Source organism: Coregonus clupeaformis, unplaced genomic scaffold (assembly GCF_020615455.1).
Source record: "Coregonus clupeaformis isolate EN_2021a unplaced genomic scaffold, ASM2061545v1 scaf0963, whole genome shotgun sequence".
Lineage (NCBI taxonomy): Eukaryota > Metazoa > Chordata > Actinopteri > Salmoniformes > Salmonidae > Coregonus > Coregonus clupeaformis.
In genome coordinates this window covers 750-19,803 of record NW_025534417.1, presented here as the reverse complement: position 1 = coordinate 19,803, position 19,054 = coordinate 750, and the positions used below count along the sequence as shown (strand labels likewise).

Sequence of the window (19,054 nt, the reverse complement as noted above, 5' to 3'; positions counted from 1 at the left end):
TAAATAGGAAAAGGGGGGCCATTTGGACACAACCCACATCTCTTTCATTAAGTGGAGTCTATGATTTAACAAGCAACAGACTGATAAAAATCATATTTTATGTGCCAGAGACGAGTCATTAAAATGTGTGCATGTGAAACACGCCATTCCTGTGACAGAGCTCTGAGATCCAGAGTTGGTCATTAGAGATTGAGAGAGAAGGAGAGAGAGAGAAGGGGTAGATAGAGAAAGAGAGAGAGAGAGAGAGAGAGAGAGAGAGAGAGAGAGAGAGAGAGAGAGAGAGAGAGAGAGAGAGAGAGAGAGAGAGAGAGAGAGAGAGAGAGAGAGAGAGAGAAGGGGCGAGAGCCCTCTGGGAGCAGAAGTGCTACTGCTAATTGGCAGCGATAAAGGAATTAAATTAGCCTGATAGAATCTCAGCAGGCAGTAGGGGCCCCTCCCCTCCTTCCCCCCCTTTCCCTCCCCCGTCTCCCCCTCTGTCCTCTCCATCCCAGGAAAGCTTCAGGGAGGTCCTGCACTGCCTCTCTGGCAGAGTGACCCCTCACACCCACAAACTGACCCCGTCTTCCTCTGCCTCACACCTCCAGAAATCAGGTCCATGCCTCTCCCTTTTCTCCTCCGTGGTCCCCTTTTATGCTTCAGTTTTAAATTGGTGGGCTTAAGTAGTTTCCTTGAGGTTGATATAAGGTATGGAAGTCAGACAGAACTCTAGAAAGAGCTACAACTCTAGAAAGAGCTACAATTCTTGAAAGATCTACAATTCTAGAAAGATCTACAACTCTTGAATATAAAATACACTTGGAGGATGGACCTGAAACAGGTCTGAAGGGGAAACTGTTACAAACTTGCCAAGACTATCTTCTGCTGATGATTGCCAATTAAAGGAACAACAGGTACACATTTTTCAATCAAATAAATGTCTGTAATGTCCTTTTATTTCTTTTAGGGGCAGTTTTTCATTACATTTTTACTAAATGCTTTCATGGAAACGCATGTTACATTTCATGAACATATGGAATCACATTGTGGGTATATGATTTCACATTGTGGGGATATGATTTCACATTGTGGGGATATGATTTCACATTGTGGGGATATGATTTCACATTGTGTCACACATTCAAAGTGCAAGAATGGAACAACTTGTGCAAAGCCCATTTGTTTGTTTTGACTGAGCGTACACTGAAGCCTCTGTAGAGAGAGTGATCATGGAATCAACAGGGTCCTGTTTGACAATACAAACAGTTGTCTTCAATTAAATATGGAGTGTTTACGTCCTTACTCATCGATACAGATACAGGTGTTTGTCTGAACGGGCATTACATAAATCCTTCTCTTCCGGCCATGCATTCAGACAAACGAAGGCCGCCGCTATGTTAAATGTGTGTTTCATTAGAAGCGTATCGCTGACTCCATTCCCTTCATTCCCCACCTGGAAACTGATCTGAAATCAGAGTTTGTTATTGTGGGGCCTTGTCCACTCTGGTTAAGGTGATCAAAGAACCGTCATCTTAATACGTTTCTTCCTGGTACGCTTTTTCTCTCTAATCTTTTATTTGTTTATGTCACGCCAAGGTGATACTGTAGTTTCAAATCAGACCTTTTTTATTTTTCCAATTAAAAAAGTTTAGATTTCCGTCAAACCAACAAAGCATTCCGGAACATTGCGGTGACTTGTAAAATAAATCATCATCATCTCCATGGCTCCAACCCAAGTTGTTGTGTTCTTTTCCCTTCCCATCCAAAATAACAGCTGGCTTCGTGCAAAATATTACAAATGTTTGACGCATGCCGGATGATATTGAAACCGTCTGGACTGGAGAGGAGAACAATAGAAAGAGAGGAGAATAGCTGTAGCTTTATTTAATGAGAAAGACATTCATTGAATGAACGACTTAAAAGGAATATGCTTCCCTAACTGTTCCAGTAGTATATGTAAGGGGTATACAGCTTTTAAATACAGAGGCAAGGTTTGACACTTGACTTGTGATTTAATATTTATATTTTACACATGTTGATGCTGTTCACTAAGGGCCCGATTCCGACTTAGGAAATGTACGCCTTTCCTACACACGCCTTTCCTACGCACGCCTTTCCTACGCCAAGGGCGAAATTGTGGTGTAGATATTTGGGGGGACGAACAGTAGACGGGGACCAGATTTTTTTTGTACATTTTAAAATGCATTTCCTGCAATTCTACAAAGTTTGACATGACTTATGATGCCTCTCTTGAGGGATATTTGGAGGGGAATTTTGAAAACACAGTATAAGTGGAAGGATAAGTAGAAGGCCCCCCAACCCTCCAAATTTGTTTTGTTGTTGACTCATCTTACACTCGTATTTGTGGCAAAAGCAGAAATTGGAGAAACCCCCCCCCCTACCCACCTCAAACTTGTATCTCAAACAGACATTTTCAAAAATGCATGCTATTTCCTCATAGAGGATGAGCTGGCCAATCAGCGGCCTACTCGCATGAACATTTTTAATGACCGGTATACGCTCACACCATTATGTCGTTGGGGTAAACCCACACCATGCCAACACAGAAAAGCTGCTTTTTAACATACTTAATAACAATTTTTTGGAAGGAAAACTATTCAACTCATATTGTAATTAATTACAGGTAATATTGAATAGAATTCTGGAAACACTGGACAATTATTTTAAAGATCGACTTTGGGCAAAAACGCAAAAATAATGGCTTTAAACTGTATAACTGATCAATGCACCATCATACCAGGTCATTTAATGCATAAAAACAAAAACAATTATGAATAAGATATTTGGCCACAGAAGTGCCATTTCTTACCGATCTCTACAGCTTCCGTCCAAAAACAAATCCTGTGAAATGAAGTCAACAGATACTGGAGGAGTTACTGGCTAGCTACAAGTTGCTAGCTTAACTAACTACCTACGTCAGTCGCAGTGCGCATGACCAGAATGACACATCGATGAACCACCAAAGGCACATCCCATTTCTGTTTGAAAATTGAGATAGTGGAGGAGTTGGAAAACAAATGTGTGCCCATTAAATCTCATTTCCTGCAATTCGCACATTTCGCCATTGCTTATGACGTGTTCATATGCTATCTGGGGCCCCCCGATCTCCAGGGAGCCCCCAAATCATTTTTATTTGTATTTTGTATTTTTGTTCTTTTTTTTTGTTCTTGTACCCCCATTCCCAGTGGCAATTTTGCCTATGTCCTACGTACTACTCAGTAGTTGGTATTCAGACATATCTTATGCAGGTGCGTAATGGTCTTTGCAGGTGTGGTTAAAACTAATCTAAAACTATTTATATGTGTATTTACAATCCCCTTTTCCAAACTGATTACTTGGAGAATGCTGTTATTTATATCGGGAAAAATAAAGTAGATGCTTTTTCCACTTGGAACCTGCATAGCTAATGTTTTGGCAGTGTCAGAGGTGTAACTACATTGGAGCTGTCAAATCGGTGAGCAGCTGCTCTTGATCATTGTCACGAAGCAACAAAACCGTCCCACTCGGGTAGAAGTTCAGAACAACAAAGTGTAGGCTATATAGAAATAATGAAGCTCAAATTGAAAATCATTCAACAAAATAATGAGGATTTCTATCAGCCTAATCGAGGTGTAGATTACATCTCACATTCCAGTGTTCAAACTTGTAAACAAGGCTGCATGGGATTTCTCTTAATGCCAATGGCAATGTCCGCTTTAGGTATAATGCCAGGAGCCGCTTGTGGATTTCACAGCTCTAACACAGTTCCACCTCCAACACCCCCAAAACAATCGTTATGCGGATGCCGGCTAAAGCGGATCTGATTGAATAGAGCCCTTAGTCTGATTCAATAAAGCTCCCTCATTTGATCGAAAGTAAACACACAATGTCAGCTGTTATATATATATATTTTTTGTTTGTTTAATTGACTGGCAGCTATTAGATGTCAACTAAACGTCACCAGAGTGCTCTTTCATCTGTATATGATGCACCATTTGAAGTTGTCAGGCCCGTTTAATCGCATTGACTTGATGCTATAATTGGATCCAAAGGGAACGTCTGAAAACATGCATTGTTAGGCCTATAAGTATGATGTCATCCATTAAACTCTCTGAATACATTTTATTTATTTGGGAATTCCCAGCTCTGGAATGACATAATGCCCAGCTTTTACCATGGCAGTGTCTGAATCAACAAATAAACCAGACAAAAAACAATATTGTTCCAATGTAAAAGGAAAAATAACACACAACGAATAAATCACTGTGGTAACGTGAAGCAATTTAAGTAATTGTTGTCATGAAGTTTAATGGGTCAGATATATTAGTTGATATCTGAGCAAGTATGATACATATGGCATAGCTACAGCGTTAGCGTAAATATTTCCCCCTCTCTCTCTCTCTCTCTCTCTCTCTCTCGCTCAGATCACTTGATGCTTTGTGTGTGTGTGTGTGTGTGTGTGTTTGAGTGTGTGTGTTTGAGTGTGTGTCTGCTGTTATTATGGGATTTGACAAAGTGAGATGTTGTTTTGCAAAAAACAGTAATTTTGTTCTCAAGAAACTATTATTTATTTATAAGAGAGAGTAGAATTCCAGGGCATGTGAATTCTACACCTACTAGAGCATCGGTGTGGTCCTCAGTCCTGATATGTACAATATTGTCCTGGCTACAAGAGCTGCGGGAAGTAGGCCTAGCTAACTGTCATAAACACCAAGGTTTTTTAATCATAGCCAAGGAAAGTGTCAACATTGAGTGAATCTGTCTGTCTGCCAATAGCCTAAGAGGCTGCTGCCAGTTGCGGATGTGTGAATCAAAATGATTGTTTGCAACTGGTGCACTTTAACTATAATGCAAGGCATTACGGCTGGAGTATGAAAAGATGGAAAAGATTTTAAATCACAGACGATATCGTTATACCCCCTATGTAAGGCTTTAAGTTGTGCAAGGAATCTAAAGCAGTAGTGTGTGTGTACGTTCGTGTGTGTGCGTATGTACAGTGAGGGAAAAAAGTATGTGATCCCCTGCTGATTTTGTACGTTTGCCCACTGACAAAGAAATTATCAGTCTATAATTTTAATGGTAGGTTTATTTGAACAGTGAGAGACAGAATAACAAAACAAAAATCCAGAAAAACGCATGTCAAAAATGTTATAAATTGATTTGCATTTTAATGAGGGAAATAAGTATTTGACCCCCTCTCAATCAGAAAGATTTCTGGCTCCCAGGTGTCTTTTATATAGGTAACGAGCTGAGATTAGGAGCAGACTCTTAAAGCGAGTGCTCCTAATCTCAGCTTGTTACCTGTATAAAAGACACCTGTCCACAGAAGCAATCAATCAATCAGATTCCAAACTCTCCACCATGGCCAAGACCAAAGAGCTCTCAAAGGATGTCAGGGACAAGATTGTAGACCTACACAAGGCTGGAATGGGCTACAAGACCATCGCCAAGCAGCTTGGTGAGAAGGTGACAACAGTTGGTGCGATTATTCGCAAATGGACCTCTGTAGCTCAATTGGCATGGCGCTTGTAACGCCAGGGTAGTGGGTTCGATCCCCGGGACCACCCATACATAAAAATGTATGCACACATGACTGTAAGTCGCTTTGGATAAAAGCGTCTGCTAAATGGCATATTATTATTAAATTATAAACATAAAATAACTGTCAATCTCCCTTGGCCTGGGGCTCCATGCAAGATCTCACATCGTGGAGTTGCAATGATCATGAGAACGGTGAGGAATCAGCCCAGAACTACACGGGAGGATCTTGTCAATGATCTCAAGGCAGCTGGGACCATAGTCACCAAGAAAACAATTGGTAACACACTACGCCGTGAAGGACTGAAATCCTGCAGCGCCCGCAAGGTCCCCCTGCTCAAGAAAGCACATATACAGGGCCATCTGAAGTTTGCCAATGAACATCTGAATGATTCAGAGGAGAACTGGGTGAAAGTGTTGTGGTCAGATGAGACCAAAATCGAGCTCTTTGGCATCAACTCAAATCGCTGTGTTTGGAGGAGGAGGAATGCTGCCTATGACCCCAAGAACACCATCCCCACCGTCAAACATGGAGGTGGAAACATTATGCTTTGGGGGTGTTTTTCTGCTAAGGGGACAGGACAACTTCACCGCATCAAAGGGACGATGGACGGGGACATGTAACGTCAAATCTTGGGTGAGAACCTCCTTCCCTCAGCCAGGGCATTGAAAATGGGTCGTGGATGGGTATTCCAGCATGACAATGACCAAAAACACACGGCCAAGGCAACAAAGGAGTGGCTCAAGAAGAAGCACATTAAGGTCCTGGAGTGGCCTAGCCAGTCTCCAGACCTTAATCCCATAGAACATTTGTGGAGGGAGCTGAAGGTTCGAGTTGCCAAACGTCAGGCTCGAAACCTTAATGACTTGGAGAAGATCTACAAAGAGGAGTGGGACAAAATCCCTCCTGAGATGTGTGCAAACCTGGTGGCCAACTACAAGAAACGTCTGACCTCGGTGATTGCCAACAAGGGTTTTGCCACCAAGTACTAAGTCATGTTTTGCAGAGGGGTCAAATACTTATATCCCTCATTAAAATCAAATCAATTGATAACATTTTTGACATGCGTTTTTCTGGATTTTTTTGTTGTTATTCTGTCTCTCACTGTTCAAATAAACCTACCATTAAAATTATAGACTGATCATGTCTTTGTCAGTGGGCAAACATACAAAATCAGCAGGGGATCAAATACTTTTTTCCCTCACTGTACATTTGAGTGTGTGTGTGCACGTGCATGCGTGTGTGTTGGTCTGGCATGGCTGAAGGTGTACCATAGCATGCAGTCACATGTGTACGTTTATCCTATCAGACTTTTAGACCCACTTGTGGAGTGGATTAAAGTGGATTAGATCTGTAGAATGGATCTTGTCTGAGGAGGGATCTCCTGGCTGTATGTCAATTATGTGATCCTCATACTTTTAGCTGTATGAAGCACAACTCCCTCGTAACTACTGCTGGTGTGTGGCTAATGTAATGTTTCCTTAGGTCTCCAACTAGAGACCAGTCCTAAGCATGTGTAACCGGTTTGAAATGGCTAGCTAGTTAGCGGTGCACGCTAGTAGCATTTCAATCGGTGACGCCACTCACTCTGAGACCTTGAAGTAGTTGTTTCCCTTGCTCTGCAAGGGCCGCGGCTTTTGTGGAGCAATGGGTAACGGTGCTTCGAGGGTGACTGTTGTCGATGTGTGCAGAGGGACCCTGGTTCAAGCCAAGGTAGGGGCGAGGAGAGGGACTGAAGCAACACTGTTGCACATGCTGTCTATAGGTTAGCGGGGTAGAGGGAATTGAAGGACCAACTGTTGACCCTAATACGTTGTGACCAGAGGGGCTCTGGTTAAAAGTCATAGGATTACATTTGAGACACATTTGGTGCTCAGTGTTGCATCATGCATTGCATTCTAAAAATGTATGTAATGTGCTGTAATACTGGGAAGTCCTGCTGCTGATGGAACAAACATAATTCATCAACCCATCCACACATGGACAACATACACACACACACACACACACACACCTCCCTTCTCTGCCAAAACCCCTCGAAAACCAAAACAATCGCCAAAGTAGGGACACCCAATATTTTCTAATTTTGTCTTCAGGGGCTTTCTGGGCCTAATCTGATTACTTTCAGGGGCGCCCGTAGGATTAAAAGTAAACTGTGCGTGTAGGGGCTCCCCCGCCTGTTTGTTTTAAACCTAGAGACAGAATAGCGAGAGCCTCCTGCCCCTCCCTACCCCTGCTCCCCTGCTCTGACGCTCTGGTGTTGGGTGTTGCTATTCCGTCTGGTTTAGGGGGATAGTGAAGGTTTGAGGCGGCAGGGAGATGGAATTTGTGGGGTTTGTGGAATATCAATGACGGGACTCAGGTCAGTCTGTGACCCCTGAATGTTACAACAGACGGATGGACGGGTGGGTGGACGGATGAACGGACAGACAGTTTTTGAGATGAACATTGTTCAAGACGTCTTGCAGAGTGGGTGGTCAGGTTCTAATGATGGTTTTATTTAGCGCCAATTAAGTTTGGACTTCAATTAATTCAGTAACAAGCGTTCTTCATAGCAGTGAATTTTCTGAACAAATCTGTCACTATATGAAACTAGACCAACAGTTGTCGACTGGAACTTATTGCAACTTGAGCTTGACTCCCAGGGTCAAACTTTCTCGTTAATTAGGAAAACGAGGAAGCAGGGCTGTGTGTTAGTGATAGCAATGGGGTCAGTCCAAGAGCCTGGGGACCGTTCGGAGCGAACATCTGCCAATTCTGCAACACACACAAACACACTCTCTTTAGATCCAACTCTCTCTGGTGGTCTAATGTGTGCTGTTTCTCAGTAACAACTGATAGGCCTAGGCCTCATTTTATATTTCCCACAAAATACCACAGTATCTTCTTTCTAATATTTCTTCTTCGGCTTTTAATTCAAATTACTTTTTTCAAAACTTATTTGGGGAGGTAAAGGTCCCGTTTACAGTAGGTGTGAGTGTCATTAGGAGGGCTAAGCTTATCTTGATCCGGCTAACTCAATTATATGTGCTTATATGTGCTTAAAGGGATCAGTTAACACATTTTACTACATACCTGTGGGTCATTAACTAGTGGTGGGTTGCCGCGGTAACCCAACCTGAAGGGTTATAGTTGATAGCCCCATGGGGTTAGAAAATTGCCACACTTTTGCTTCCCGGTCTCATTTTTAACTTCCAGATTCAATCTTACATTAAATGTACAGTATGCTTAATTTATATGAAACAAAACAAGTAGTAATTACACTATAAATAATTGTGTCATGTCTCCTCATTTAATATTTTCAGTTATCACCTCGCTTTCGTAATAGTAAAACATGTGTTCTCATGCCCTGAAGACAAAATATGTATTTTATTTATTTATTGAATCTTTATTTAACTAGGCAAGTTAGTTAAGAACAAATTCTTATTTACAATGACGGCCTGTACAATTGGTAAATGGGGGAGAGAGAACGCACTTCAAAGCACACAGTACGTGCCAGGCATTCCCATGTGTGTGTGTGTGTGTGTGTGTGTGTGTGTGTGTGTGTGTGTGTGTGTGTGTGTGTGTGTGTGTGTGTGTGTGTGTGTGTGTGTGTGTGTGTGTGTGTGTGTGTGTGTGTTGAGGTGCATTGGAGTCTCATGGTCTTATAGGTGTGTACGCTGAAAGGTCTGGCAGGAGTGTGGCGCTTGCAGCTTTTGTGTTTCTCTATTGAGGGGCAGCCATCCTGAATCCTGCCTGGCCCAAGGAGCAGGTGTGAGTAGCTTATTTCTGTTTGTGTGCATTTGTGTGTGTGTGTGTGTGTTGGAAGTAGTGGAAAACAATTGTTCTCTTTCTCTCATTTGGCTGGGGTCTCATCACAGGAATCCCATGGTAGAAGTGTGTGTTGCATGTGTTTGCGCGGCATGTGTGTGTGCTTAACAGCAACAGTGGGGACTGCTCTTCAGCCTCTTCTAGACCTCTGTGACTGTGGAGGTGTCTCAACTTCAGATGAGGCCTGTCAGGAAGAGCTGCTGCTGTGAACCCTCAGCACAGAGAATGTCCCAGGTCAATGCAGGTGTTAAAACAACATGGGCCTCATCTTCAGAGCGCTGACATATAGAAAAAACCACAAGTATAACAGGTATTCAATGACGAGCGGCTGTATCCCATAGTTACCACCAAGACAAAACAAGATGATTATTTGGTTAAACTCAATTTGAAAGGGGGAACTCCACATGAATGAATGGATAAGGGTTGAATGAAGTCTGAATGACAAACGTACCTTTCGCAACATTGCAGGAAACGTGATAAGCCAATGCCAGACAAGCAAGCGGAACATCAGCTTTTATCTTCAATTGTTTTTAATTAAATCTAGCAGAAAAGAAAACTACCAGGGTTATGTAATTGTTAAAACAGTTTGTACTCATAATAACTCATAAAACACCTTGTTATTCATATGTTGCTCGGTTTCATGTCATGTAGCATATTTTTTTCAGTGCATTGAGAGCACGGTGCAATGCATTGCTGGAGCCACTCTAAACCCCGGGAGGATTTAACTGAAGACAAAAAGTCTGACTCTGTACGGGCTATTGTGATGCAGGTCTATCACTTTCTAAGGTTCTAAGAACCAGAAGTTTAGATAAAGGGTGTTTTTCTCTTTCCCATTGGTCGCGCAATGTATCTTTTGGAACCAATTACTGTAGCTTGAAGTGTATTACACCTTTCCATCCCAGTTGCATACTGTATAATAGCCAACATGCCCTGTAGCATATCTCTGTTATTGTAAAGATGGAGAGAATGAATGCATATTGCCCAGTTGTTGTAATCCCTGCTCCCATCATTAGGCAGGGTGTGAAGGAGTCTGGGTAGTGTAACTATAGAGCTGCCTGGAGCAGTCTGAGCAGTGATCCGGCAGCCTGAGGGAGCGGACACGCCGCACTGAATGTCCATCTGCCGTTCGTTCGCCGTTCGTTCGGCCAGTGTTTAGGGACCACCCCTAAAACACACTGTGGGTGTGTGACTGCCGACATGTTCGCATGATTCTACATGTAGAATTGGCTTGCAAATTACGGCTGGCACTGTTCAGAGGTGATAAGTACTCGCCACCGGTAAACGCTACCTGTGTGTCCGTGCCTTAACTCTCTCTGCCGGTAATCCCTAAACCTCCTAGCCTCCAGGCAGAGGGTTAAGGGATGGATAGGTTTCCTATGCAATGCCCACAAAGCAGATGGATAGTTTTCCACCGTGATGCCCCTAAGGCAGTGAGGGGTGAGGGGTGACGGGGCTAAAGCCCAGGGTGAGCCCAGGCAACAAACACAGAAAATCGACAGTCCCAGAGCAGGAGGAAAACAAGCAAAGAGGACAGCCCTAATTAACGACCCCTGGTGTCCGGTAGAGAGCTGGGAAACCAGACCCTACAGATAAGGGACTGAGCTTTGTGTGAACCCCCTGACACTCCTTCTCTCCAGTCTCAAACATAATTTGTGTGAAGGAGCTAATTATAGTGTCTGGACTAAAACACTACAGCCCTTCAATGGATCTTTGTTTTAACTGGTGCAAGCTGAGGAGCGACTCTGTTCCCTAGATTGTGATGGGCACATGATAACAGGAAGTAGCCTACTTGAGTGTGTGTACAGTACGTGTGTTTCGGGAGGGAGTGAGCTGAAAAACATGGGCAGATGTGTCAGGGTGGAGCCCTATCCAGATGTTCCCTCCCTCACCCCTCCTGTGGCTTTGGCATTGTGATGCAGTATTTGGTACAGTACACTGTAGTGGGACTATTGTGTCCCGCGGTAAATCATTGATGAGGAAGGGAGACCTGGACGGACTGGTAGATGTGTGTGTGTGTGTGTGTTGTCGGATGGGGGGTTTAATGAAGTCAAGTCAAGCGACGAGTCATGAATAAACATCAGCTGGCTAATTAAACTCGGCTGTAGCAACTTTATTCATTAGTAAACAAGCAGCAAACACGACCAGGGATTTGGTGTGGAATGATAATACTGTACTGAGACCTTGTCTGGTAGAGTCTGCTAGGAGGAGAGAAGAACCTTGAGAGAAAAAGAGAGAGAGAGGGGGAGAGAGAGTGAACGAGAGAGAGAGAGGGGGGGAAGAGAGGGGGAGAGAAAGTGAAAGAGAGAGAGAGAGAAGAAAGAGAGAGGGGGATGGAGAGCAGAGTGAGAGAGAGAGGTAGAGGAAGCAGGAAAGAGAGAGAGAGAGAGAGAGAGAGAGAGAGAGAGAGAGAGAGAGAGAGAGAGAGAGAGAGAGAGAGAGAGAGAGAGAGAGAGAGAGAGAGAGAGAGAGAGAAAACGACTGGACTCAGCTCAGTGCCTGACCTCATTATCAGGGAAGTTAAAACTCTCACGGTCTTTTACCTTGGGGGGCTGATCTGCTGAGGCCCAGGTGTCAAGTAGGATTTGTATATCTTGTAAACAAACACGTACAGAATACTGTAATTATTCACAACGCTTTATCGGTTGTCAGGCACCATACTGATAATTGGGGTGTGGGCATCAAGCGGTGGTGTAGATAGAGTGCAGTAATCTGTAGAGTTTGTAATTTAATGGAAGAATATATTTTCTTCTCTTTCTTTTCTTCTTCCCTTTATTATTTTCTCTTCTCTTCTGTTTATTCTATTCTCTCTCTTTCTCACTCTCTCCCTCTTTGCAGTGTTTTTTTGTTGTTGATTTGGCATTGAATTAGCAATTCAAATAAGTTGAAATGTGCCTATAAAGGCTGCTTAAAAATGCAATACCTCCCTTCCTTTCTGTCTCTGCAGCCTGTAACTGTAACCTGCATGCCAGGCGATGCCGTTTCAACATGGAGCTGTACAAGCTGTCTGGGAGGAAGAGCGGAGGAGTCTGTCTCAACTGTCGTCACAACACGGCCGGACGCCACTGTCACTACTGCAAGGAGGGTTACTACAGAGACCTGTCCAAAACCATCTCCCACAGGAAAGCCTGCAAAGGTATGAGGGGTCTGGGGAGGGCTTCTGTCCTGGTCTGAGTGTTAACTCTGGGGCTCTCTTGAAGCTCTAGTGACATGATACACATCTTTTATCCAAAGTTACACTTCATGTCATAAATAGAGTACATTTAGAAATTCTCCTCATCTGAAAACAGCATATTGTGCACATTTTTTTAATTTAATAACCCAGCTAGTCATGTTGACTGGTGAATAAATAACTGCAAAATCAGAGGAGAACCTAGAGATAACCACTACGTTATGTGGGTCCCTCATCTCCTATCTAAAAGTTAAGAGCAGAATCAGAAGAATTTGAAAAACACAGTGATCCATACATTCCTGGCCTGTCTTACCCCCGTCTAGCTCTGTCAGTGGAGATGGGTCAGCAGGAGTCTGTGATGAGGTAGGGGTTTGGGGGGTCTCCTCACTGACACAGAGTTATTTGGCTTCATTTGGGGTGAGGGATGGGGGATGACAGGGCAAGCAAAACAAACAGAGGTGTGAAGTGATCCCCGGCGAGGCGCAGGTCAGATGAGTGAGAGGAATTCTGGGATGGGTAGGGGGCGACAGGAGGAGGTGGGGGGGTGCAGGGCAAGAACGCATTTCTACACAGGTGTGCTCATCAGGGTTCATCAGGCAGTGGGGGGGGTGTAAAGATGCCACAATTTCCTGACATTTTTGGCCCCCACCTCAGGAGAGAAGAGGGTAAAAACAAAGAGAGAGAGAGAGAGAGAGAGAGAGGGGGGTGGAGAGGGGGAGGGGGAGAGGGAGAGGGAGAGGGAGAGGGAGAGGGAGAGGGAGAGGGAGAGGGAGAGAAAGACAAGGAGAGAAAGGGAGGGAGAGAAAGGGAGGGATAGAAAGAGAGGGAGAGAAATACAGGGAGAGAAAGAGAGGGAGAGAAAGAGAGGGAGAGAGAGAGAGAAAGAGAAAGAGAAGGAAAATAAAGATTATGTTTTCAAACCTCCTATAGCTGAAGGGAAAGAAAACATTGAGCTAAAGCTCTGTTCAAACAAGGTGACACCTCAAACATGCCCCGCATACACACACACATACACACATACACAAACACAAACACACTCTTTAGAGCGCTTCCTTCCAAGGTCGTATAAAAGGGAAATATTAGACAAATAGAGCTCCATTTTTCCCCACATTATTCATGGAGGAGGTAAATAAACAAACAAATCAATCAGTTTGACAGAGAGGCTGTCTTGTCTATCTGAGAAAAAGGACATCTGTGCTGCTCAACCCATAGACAACCCATAGACACTATTCACAGGAGGAGGGATGCCTAAGTCAATGTATTTCAGCTATTATAATGTTGTTTTCTTTATTTATCCACACCTGACATCAATACTACAGTATGAATGTGGAATAAGTGTCTATTTCCTGTATTGTTTGTGATTATTTGCTTGTGTCTGTTCAATGTCATATTTTCACATAACTGCAAAACTTGAATTTGCTATGAAGTTACGTTTCTAAAAGATCTGTCAGTTTGACAGAAAGAGAGAGATTGAGAGTAAACAGTCCAATTTATCCAAACACCACACCCAATATGATTCATTCTCTGCATGAAAAAAGTCCTAATAAAAAAAGTCATGGAACCTAACCCAAATATCCATCCATCCCATTCTTGCGGTATTCCCAACTGACATTAACACTTCGGAATGTTGATTCAGAATGCAAACAGACATCCATCACGGGAGGCTGTGTATCATTAACCCCCATACTACATGTCTATGAGGCTGTCTAATTGTTGGGGATTTAACCTCTATTGTTTTTACATCCATCCATCCCTTTTTCATGTGGACAAGACTTGATTCTTTCAGCATCATAACTCACTCTCATGGTGTGTTCTCTGTGATACCTTTAAGTCTGCTGATGCATTTTATTACAGTGTTGATTTAAATAATAATATTTAATGCAATTAACATTTTAATTCAATTACATGTATTCATCAATTATATTTATTCATTCATTTATATTTATGCCGCAGTGCTCCCCATATGTGTAGGAAGCTCCACTATCGCAAGACTACTGCTAGTCTTTTACCCCTACTTTCAGATTTTAATAAGGACCGAAATGAATAATCAATTTTACTCCCAGGTGAATCTGAACCCTTTTACGCTGGCTTTTTATTAAAAATGATTTGCTTTACTTGGAGAGCTAATGAAGACCTCTGGTTCTGAGTCAGAGTCCACAGAGGATTTCTGAGGCGGTGTGTGTGTGTGTGTGTGTGTGTGTGTGTGTGTGTGTTTGTGTGTGTGTGTCAGAGGCCACAGAGGATTTCTCAGGCGTAGCTGAATTAGGGTCAACAAACTAGCAGGAATTTGCTAATGGATTCACTGCAGCTTTGAGTAGTTAGTTAAGCCAAAGTTGAAATGCCACTCAAAACCCACAATATGCACAATTAGTATTTGGTTCTATAGCCTAGAGTAACCAACTTTATTTCTGTTGAGATTTTGCTAGTAGTTCTAGTTTCCTCGTTTTTTAAAAACAGTCATAGAATGTTAGGATTTACTGTAAATTATGAATTAATGGTAGGAGACTGATGCATTAAATATTATGTCAAAACAACTTGTCAAAAAGCTGTGAATAATGCATCAGTGTGGACCTCAAGGCATCTAATTCTGAACTATACGTGTGCATCCGGGACATGTGGGGCTGGCTTTGTAATTCTCTTGACTCCTTTGGGTGCACCAACTACCAACGCAACTGACATGGAAAACTGAGAAGAACACTCTCTGTGCCTCCTTCATCATCTCAATGTCTTCTTTTACATTTTTTTTACATTTTAGTCTTTTAGCAGACGCTCTTATCCAGAGCGACTTACAGGAGCAATTAGGGTTAAGTGCCTTGCTCAAGGGCACATCGACAGATTTTTCACCTAGTCGGCTCGGGGATTAGAACCAGCGACCTTTCGGTTACTGGCACAACGCTCTTAACCACTAAGCTACCTGCCGCTGCACAACGCTTTTGCATGACTTTTTTCACTCTTTTTTCCCGGCTGGTCTTCAACTTTTTTACTCATGCTCGTAACTACTTGATTTTCTCTCTTCGCTGCTGATACCTTGATGGCCAAACTGTACACATCTGTCCTGTTACTTTATATGTGATGTTTTTAACGGAGGTTGTAGAATATGATATTGTTCCAGTTTTTATTTCTAGGAGATTCTAGGAATGGAGCCTACATCTGTGTTAGATATTGAATATGTTTTTTATTTTTGGAATCTAGTGAGGATGGAGTCAAGCTTCTTGCTTATGTTCTTGAGAAAGTTACAAGCCTTAGGGCTCAGATACACCAATAGCATTTGCTGGCTGAGAGTACTTAACACCTCTGAACGTAATTTGCGAAGCGATTGCGCACCAACTTTACATGTAGAATCACATGAAAAATAAAACAGAGCGCAGACGAACGCTAGATCCACATTCGGTGCGATGTGTGCGAGCCGGGTAGACGTAGGCGCATCAGTGCCAAGACAGAGAGACTAAAAAACTGTTTCTATTAGCAGGCCATCAGACTGTTGAACAGCCATCACTAGCCGGCTACCAGGTGATGCACACTCACTGACACACAAAAACCACACAAGCTATCACACACACCTCATACTCACAGACACAGACACACACACACACACACACAAACACACACACACACACACACATCCAACGCTGCTGTCCCATGTCATAGAGACATTGAACCACTGGACACTTCCCGTTTCACACTGAGTATTTACAGTTGAAGTCGGAAGTTTACATACACCTTAGCCAAATACATTTAAACTCAATTAGCCTATCAGAAGCTTCTAAAGCCATGACATAATATTCTGGAATTTTCCAAGCTGTTTAAAGGCACAGTCAACTTAGTGTATGTAAACGTATGACCCACTGGAATTGTGATACAGTGAATTATAAGTGAAATAATCTGTCTGTAAACAATTGTTGGAAAAATTACTTGTGTCATGCACAAAGTAGATATCCTAACCGACTTGCCAAAACTATAGTTTGTTAACATGAAATTTGTGGAGTGGTTTAAATGACTCCAAACTAAGTGTATGTAAACTTCTGACTTCAACTGTAAATACTGTACTCCTGACATAGGTCATTCTAATATTTATACTACTGTACTTTGTATTAGTTACACTGTTTATACACACCGCATATTTATTTACTTATATACTGGATTCTTGACATAGCTAACTTTAATATATCTACTGCTGTACACATTCTTAATATACAACATATTGTGTACATTTTCCGGTGTACATACAGTGCATTCGGAAAGTATTCAGACCCCTTCACTTTTCCCACATTTTGTTACTTTACAGCCTTCCTCTAAAATGGATTAAATCAAATAAAAAACGAATCAATCTACACACAAGACCCCATAATGACAAAGCGAAAACAAGTTTGTATTTTATTTTAGAAATGTTTGCAAATGTATTACAAATAAAAAACAGAAATACCTTATTTACATAAGTATTCACACCTTTTGCTATGAGACTCGAAATTGAGCTCAGGTGCATGTTTTTCAGCAGCAGAGACTGGGAGACTAGTCAGGATCGAGGGACAGATGAACAGAGCAAAGTATAGAGCGATCCTTGATGAAAACCTGCTCCAGAGTGCTCATGACCTCAGACTGGGGCGAAGGTTCACCTTCCAACAGGACAACGACCCTAAGCACACAGCCAAGACAACAAAGGAGTGGCTTCGGGACAAGTCTCTAAACGTCCTTGAGTGGCCCAGCCAGAGCCCGGACTTGAACCCGATCTAACTTTTCTGGAGAGACCTGAAAATAGCTGTGCAGCGACGCTCCCCATCCAACCTGACAGAGCTTGAGAGGATCTGCAGAGAAGAATGGGAGAAACTCCCCAAATACAGGTGTGCCAAGCTTGTAGCGTCATACACAAGAATACTTGAGGCTGTAATCGCTGCCAAAGGTGATTCAACAAAGTACTGAGTAAATGGTCTGAATACTTATGTAAATGTGATATTTCCGTTTTTTATGTTTTATAGATTTGCAAAAATGTCTAAAAACCAGTTTATGCTTTGTCATTATGGGGTATTGTGTGTAAATTGATGAGGAAAACAAACAATTCAATCCATTTTAGAATAAGACTGTAACGTAACAAAATGTGGAAAAAGTCAAGGGGTCTGAATACTTTCCGAATGCACTGTAGGTATAGATTGCATTTTGATTACTGTTACAGTGCTATTTGGGTTGTTAATTGGATTCGTCCCGACGTTCTTGATTTTTGTTTTACTTTAAAAAAAACATTTTAATTATTTGTGTACTCCGCTATAAAATCTGCTAAACTGTGTGCGCGACCAATACACTTTGATTAGTCTTTAGCAAGCAGTCTTAACCTTCATATTCACCTAATCAGTAAGATCATCATCATTACCACAACACCTCCTAGATTAAGTTTATCACATTTATTTGTTCTTTATCCGTGTCACTAAATGAACAGCGTCCAATAGCAGTAACACATACACACCAACACACACACACGCACACCCACATCCACCAATCACAGACACCATTACTGATTACTGTACTCCCATAGGCTGTGAGCTCAAAGTCAGAACAGCAGTACAGCATACCCCTGTAGTCTAAACCCTTGCATGCCACCATGTAATAAACACTAGGTCCCCACACTAATAGGAAATAATAACTCATCTCATATGCAAGAGAAACTTCCTATGTTCCTCTGTTAGTTTGCCCTAACTCCTTCAAACTCAGTGATGCCTCACACCAAAACGAAAGCATAAACAGATTCCATCATCATTTATAAAATCCTCAGCTTACCTAAGGAGTTTTGTTCAATTTAATTCCTGAAACTAGCCAGAGTGAAAGACCTAAGCAAACGTTTTCCGAGTTAGGCTGCGGTGTTCGATTACATCAAAATAAGACTTACAATAAAGAATCCATGGTAATTACACTAAGGTGACAAATTATATTATGCATGATCCCGTCCGCTTGCCAGTTAAAACATTTGCACAAAACTATATTTGGAACTTTGCTGGCAGTGAGTAAAGATATGAATCTGTCACTGTGTTACACAGGCAAACTCTCTCTCTCTCTCTTCCCCCTCCCCTCTCTCTCTCTCTCTCTCTCTCTTCCCCCCCCCCCTCTCTCTCTCTCTCTTCCCCCTCCCCTCTCTCTCTTCCCCCCTCTCTCTCTTTCTCTCTCTCCCCTCTCTCTTCCTCTCTCTCCCTCTCTCCCCCTCTCTCTTCCTCTCTCTCTCTCTTTCCCCTCTCTCTCTCTTCCCCTCTCGCTCCTCTCTCTCTCCCTCTCTCTCTCTCTCTCTCTCCCTCTCTCTCTCTCTCTCTCTCTCTCTCTCTCTCTCTCTCTCTCTCTCTCTCTCTCTCTCTCTCTCTCTCTCTCTCTCTCTCTCTCTCTCTCTCTCTCTCTCTCTCTCTCTCTCTCTCTCTCTCTCTCTCTCTCTCTCTGTTAATGAAGTTACCACATACAGTGCTTTACCTATTATATATCAACTCCTGTGAATTATCTTGTGCTTAGTGCTTAGCTTGTAAAATTCTTTCAAGTCCGGCATATCATAAATCAAGACAATTCAATGAAAACTAAAACTGTGTAACTAA

General features: G+C 42.5%; 1 protein-coding gene across 1 annotated transcript in view; it reads left to right on the top strand.

Moving 5' to 3' along the window:
* Positions 1-12,505, top strand: part of LOC123486030 (netrin-1-like) — a 54,266-nt gene extending 41,761 nt beyond the window's left edge. Inside the window, exon 3 of the mRNA XM_045217202.1 lies at positions 12,270-12,505. Coding sequence (XP_045073137.1) covers positions 12,270-12,496 — 227 coding nt within the window. The 3' untranslated portion in view covers positions 12,497-12,505. The remainder of the gene's footprint in view (positions 1-12,269) is intronic.
* Positions 12,506-19,054: the final 6,549 nt, after the last annotated feature.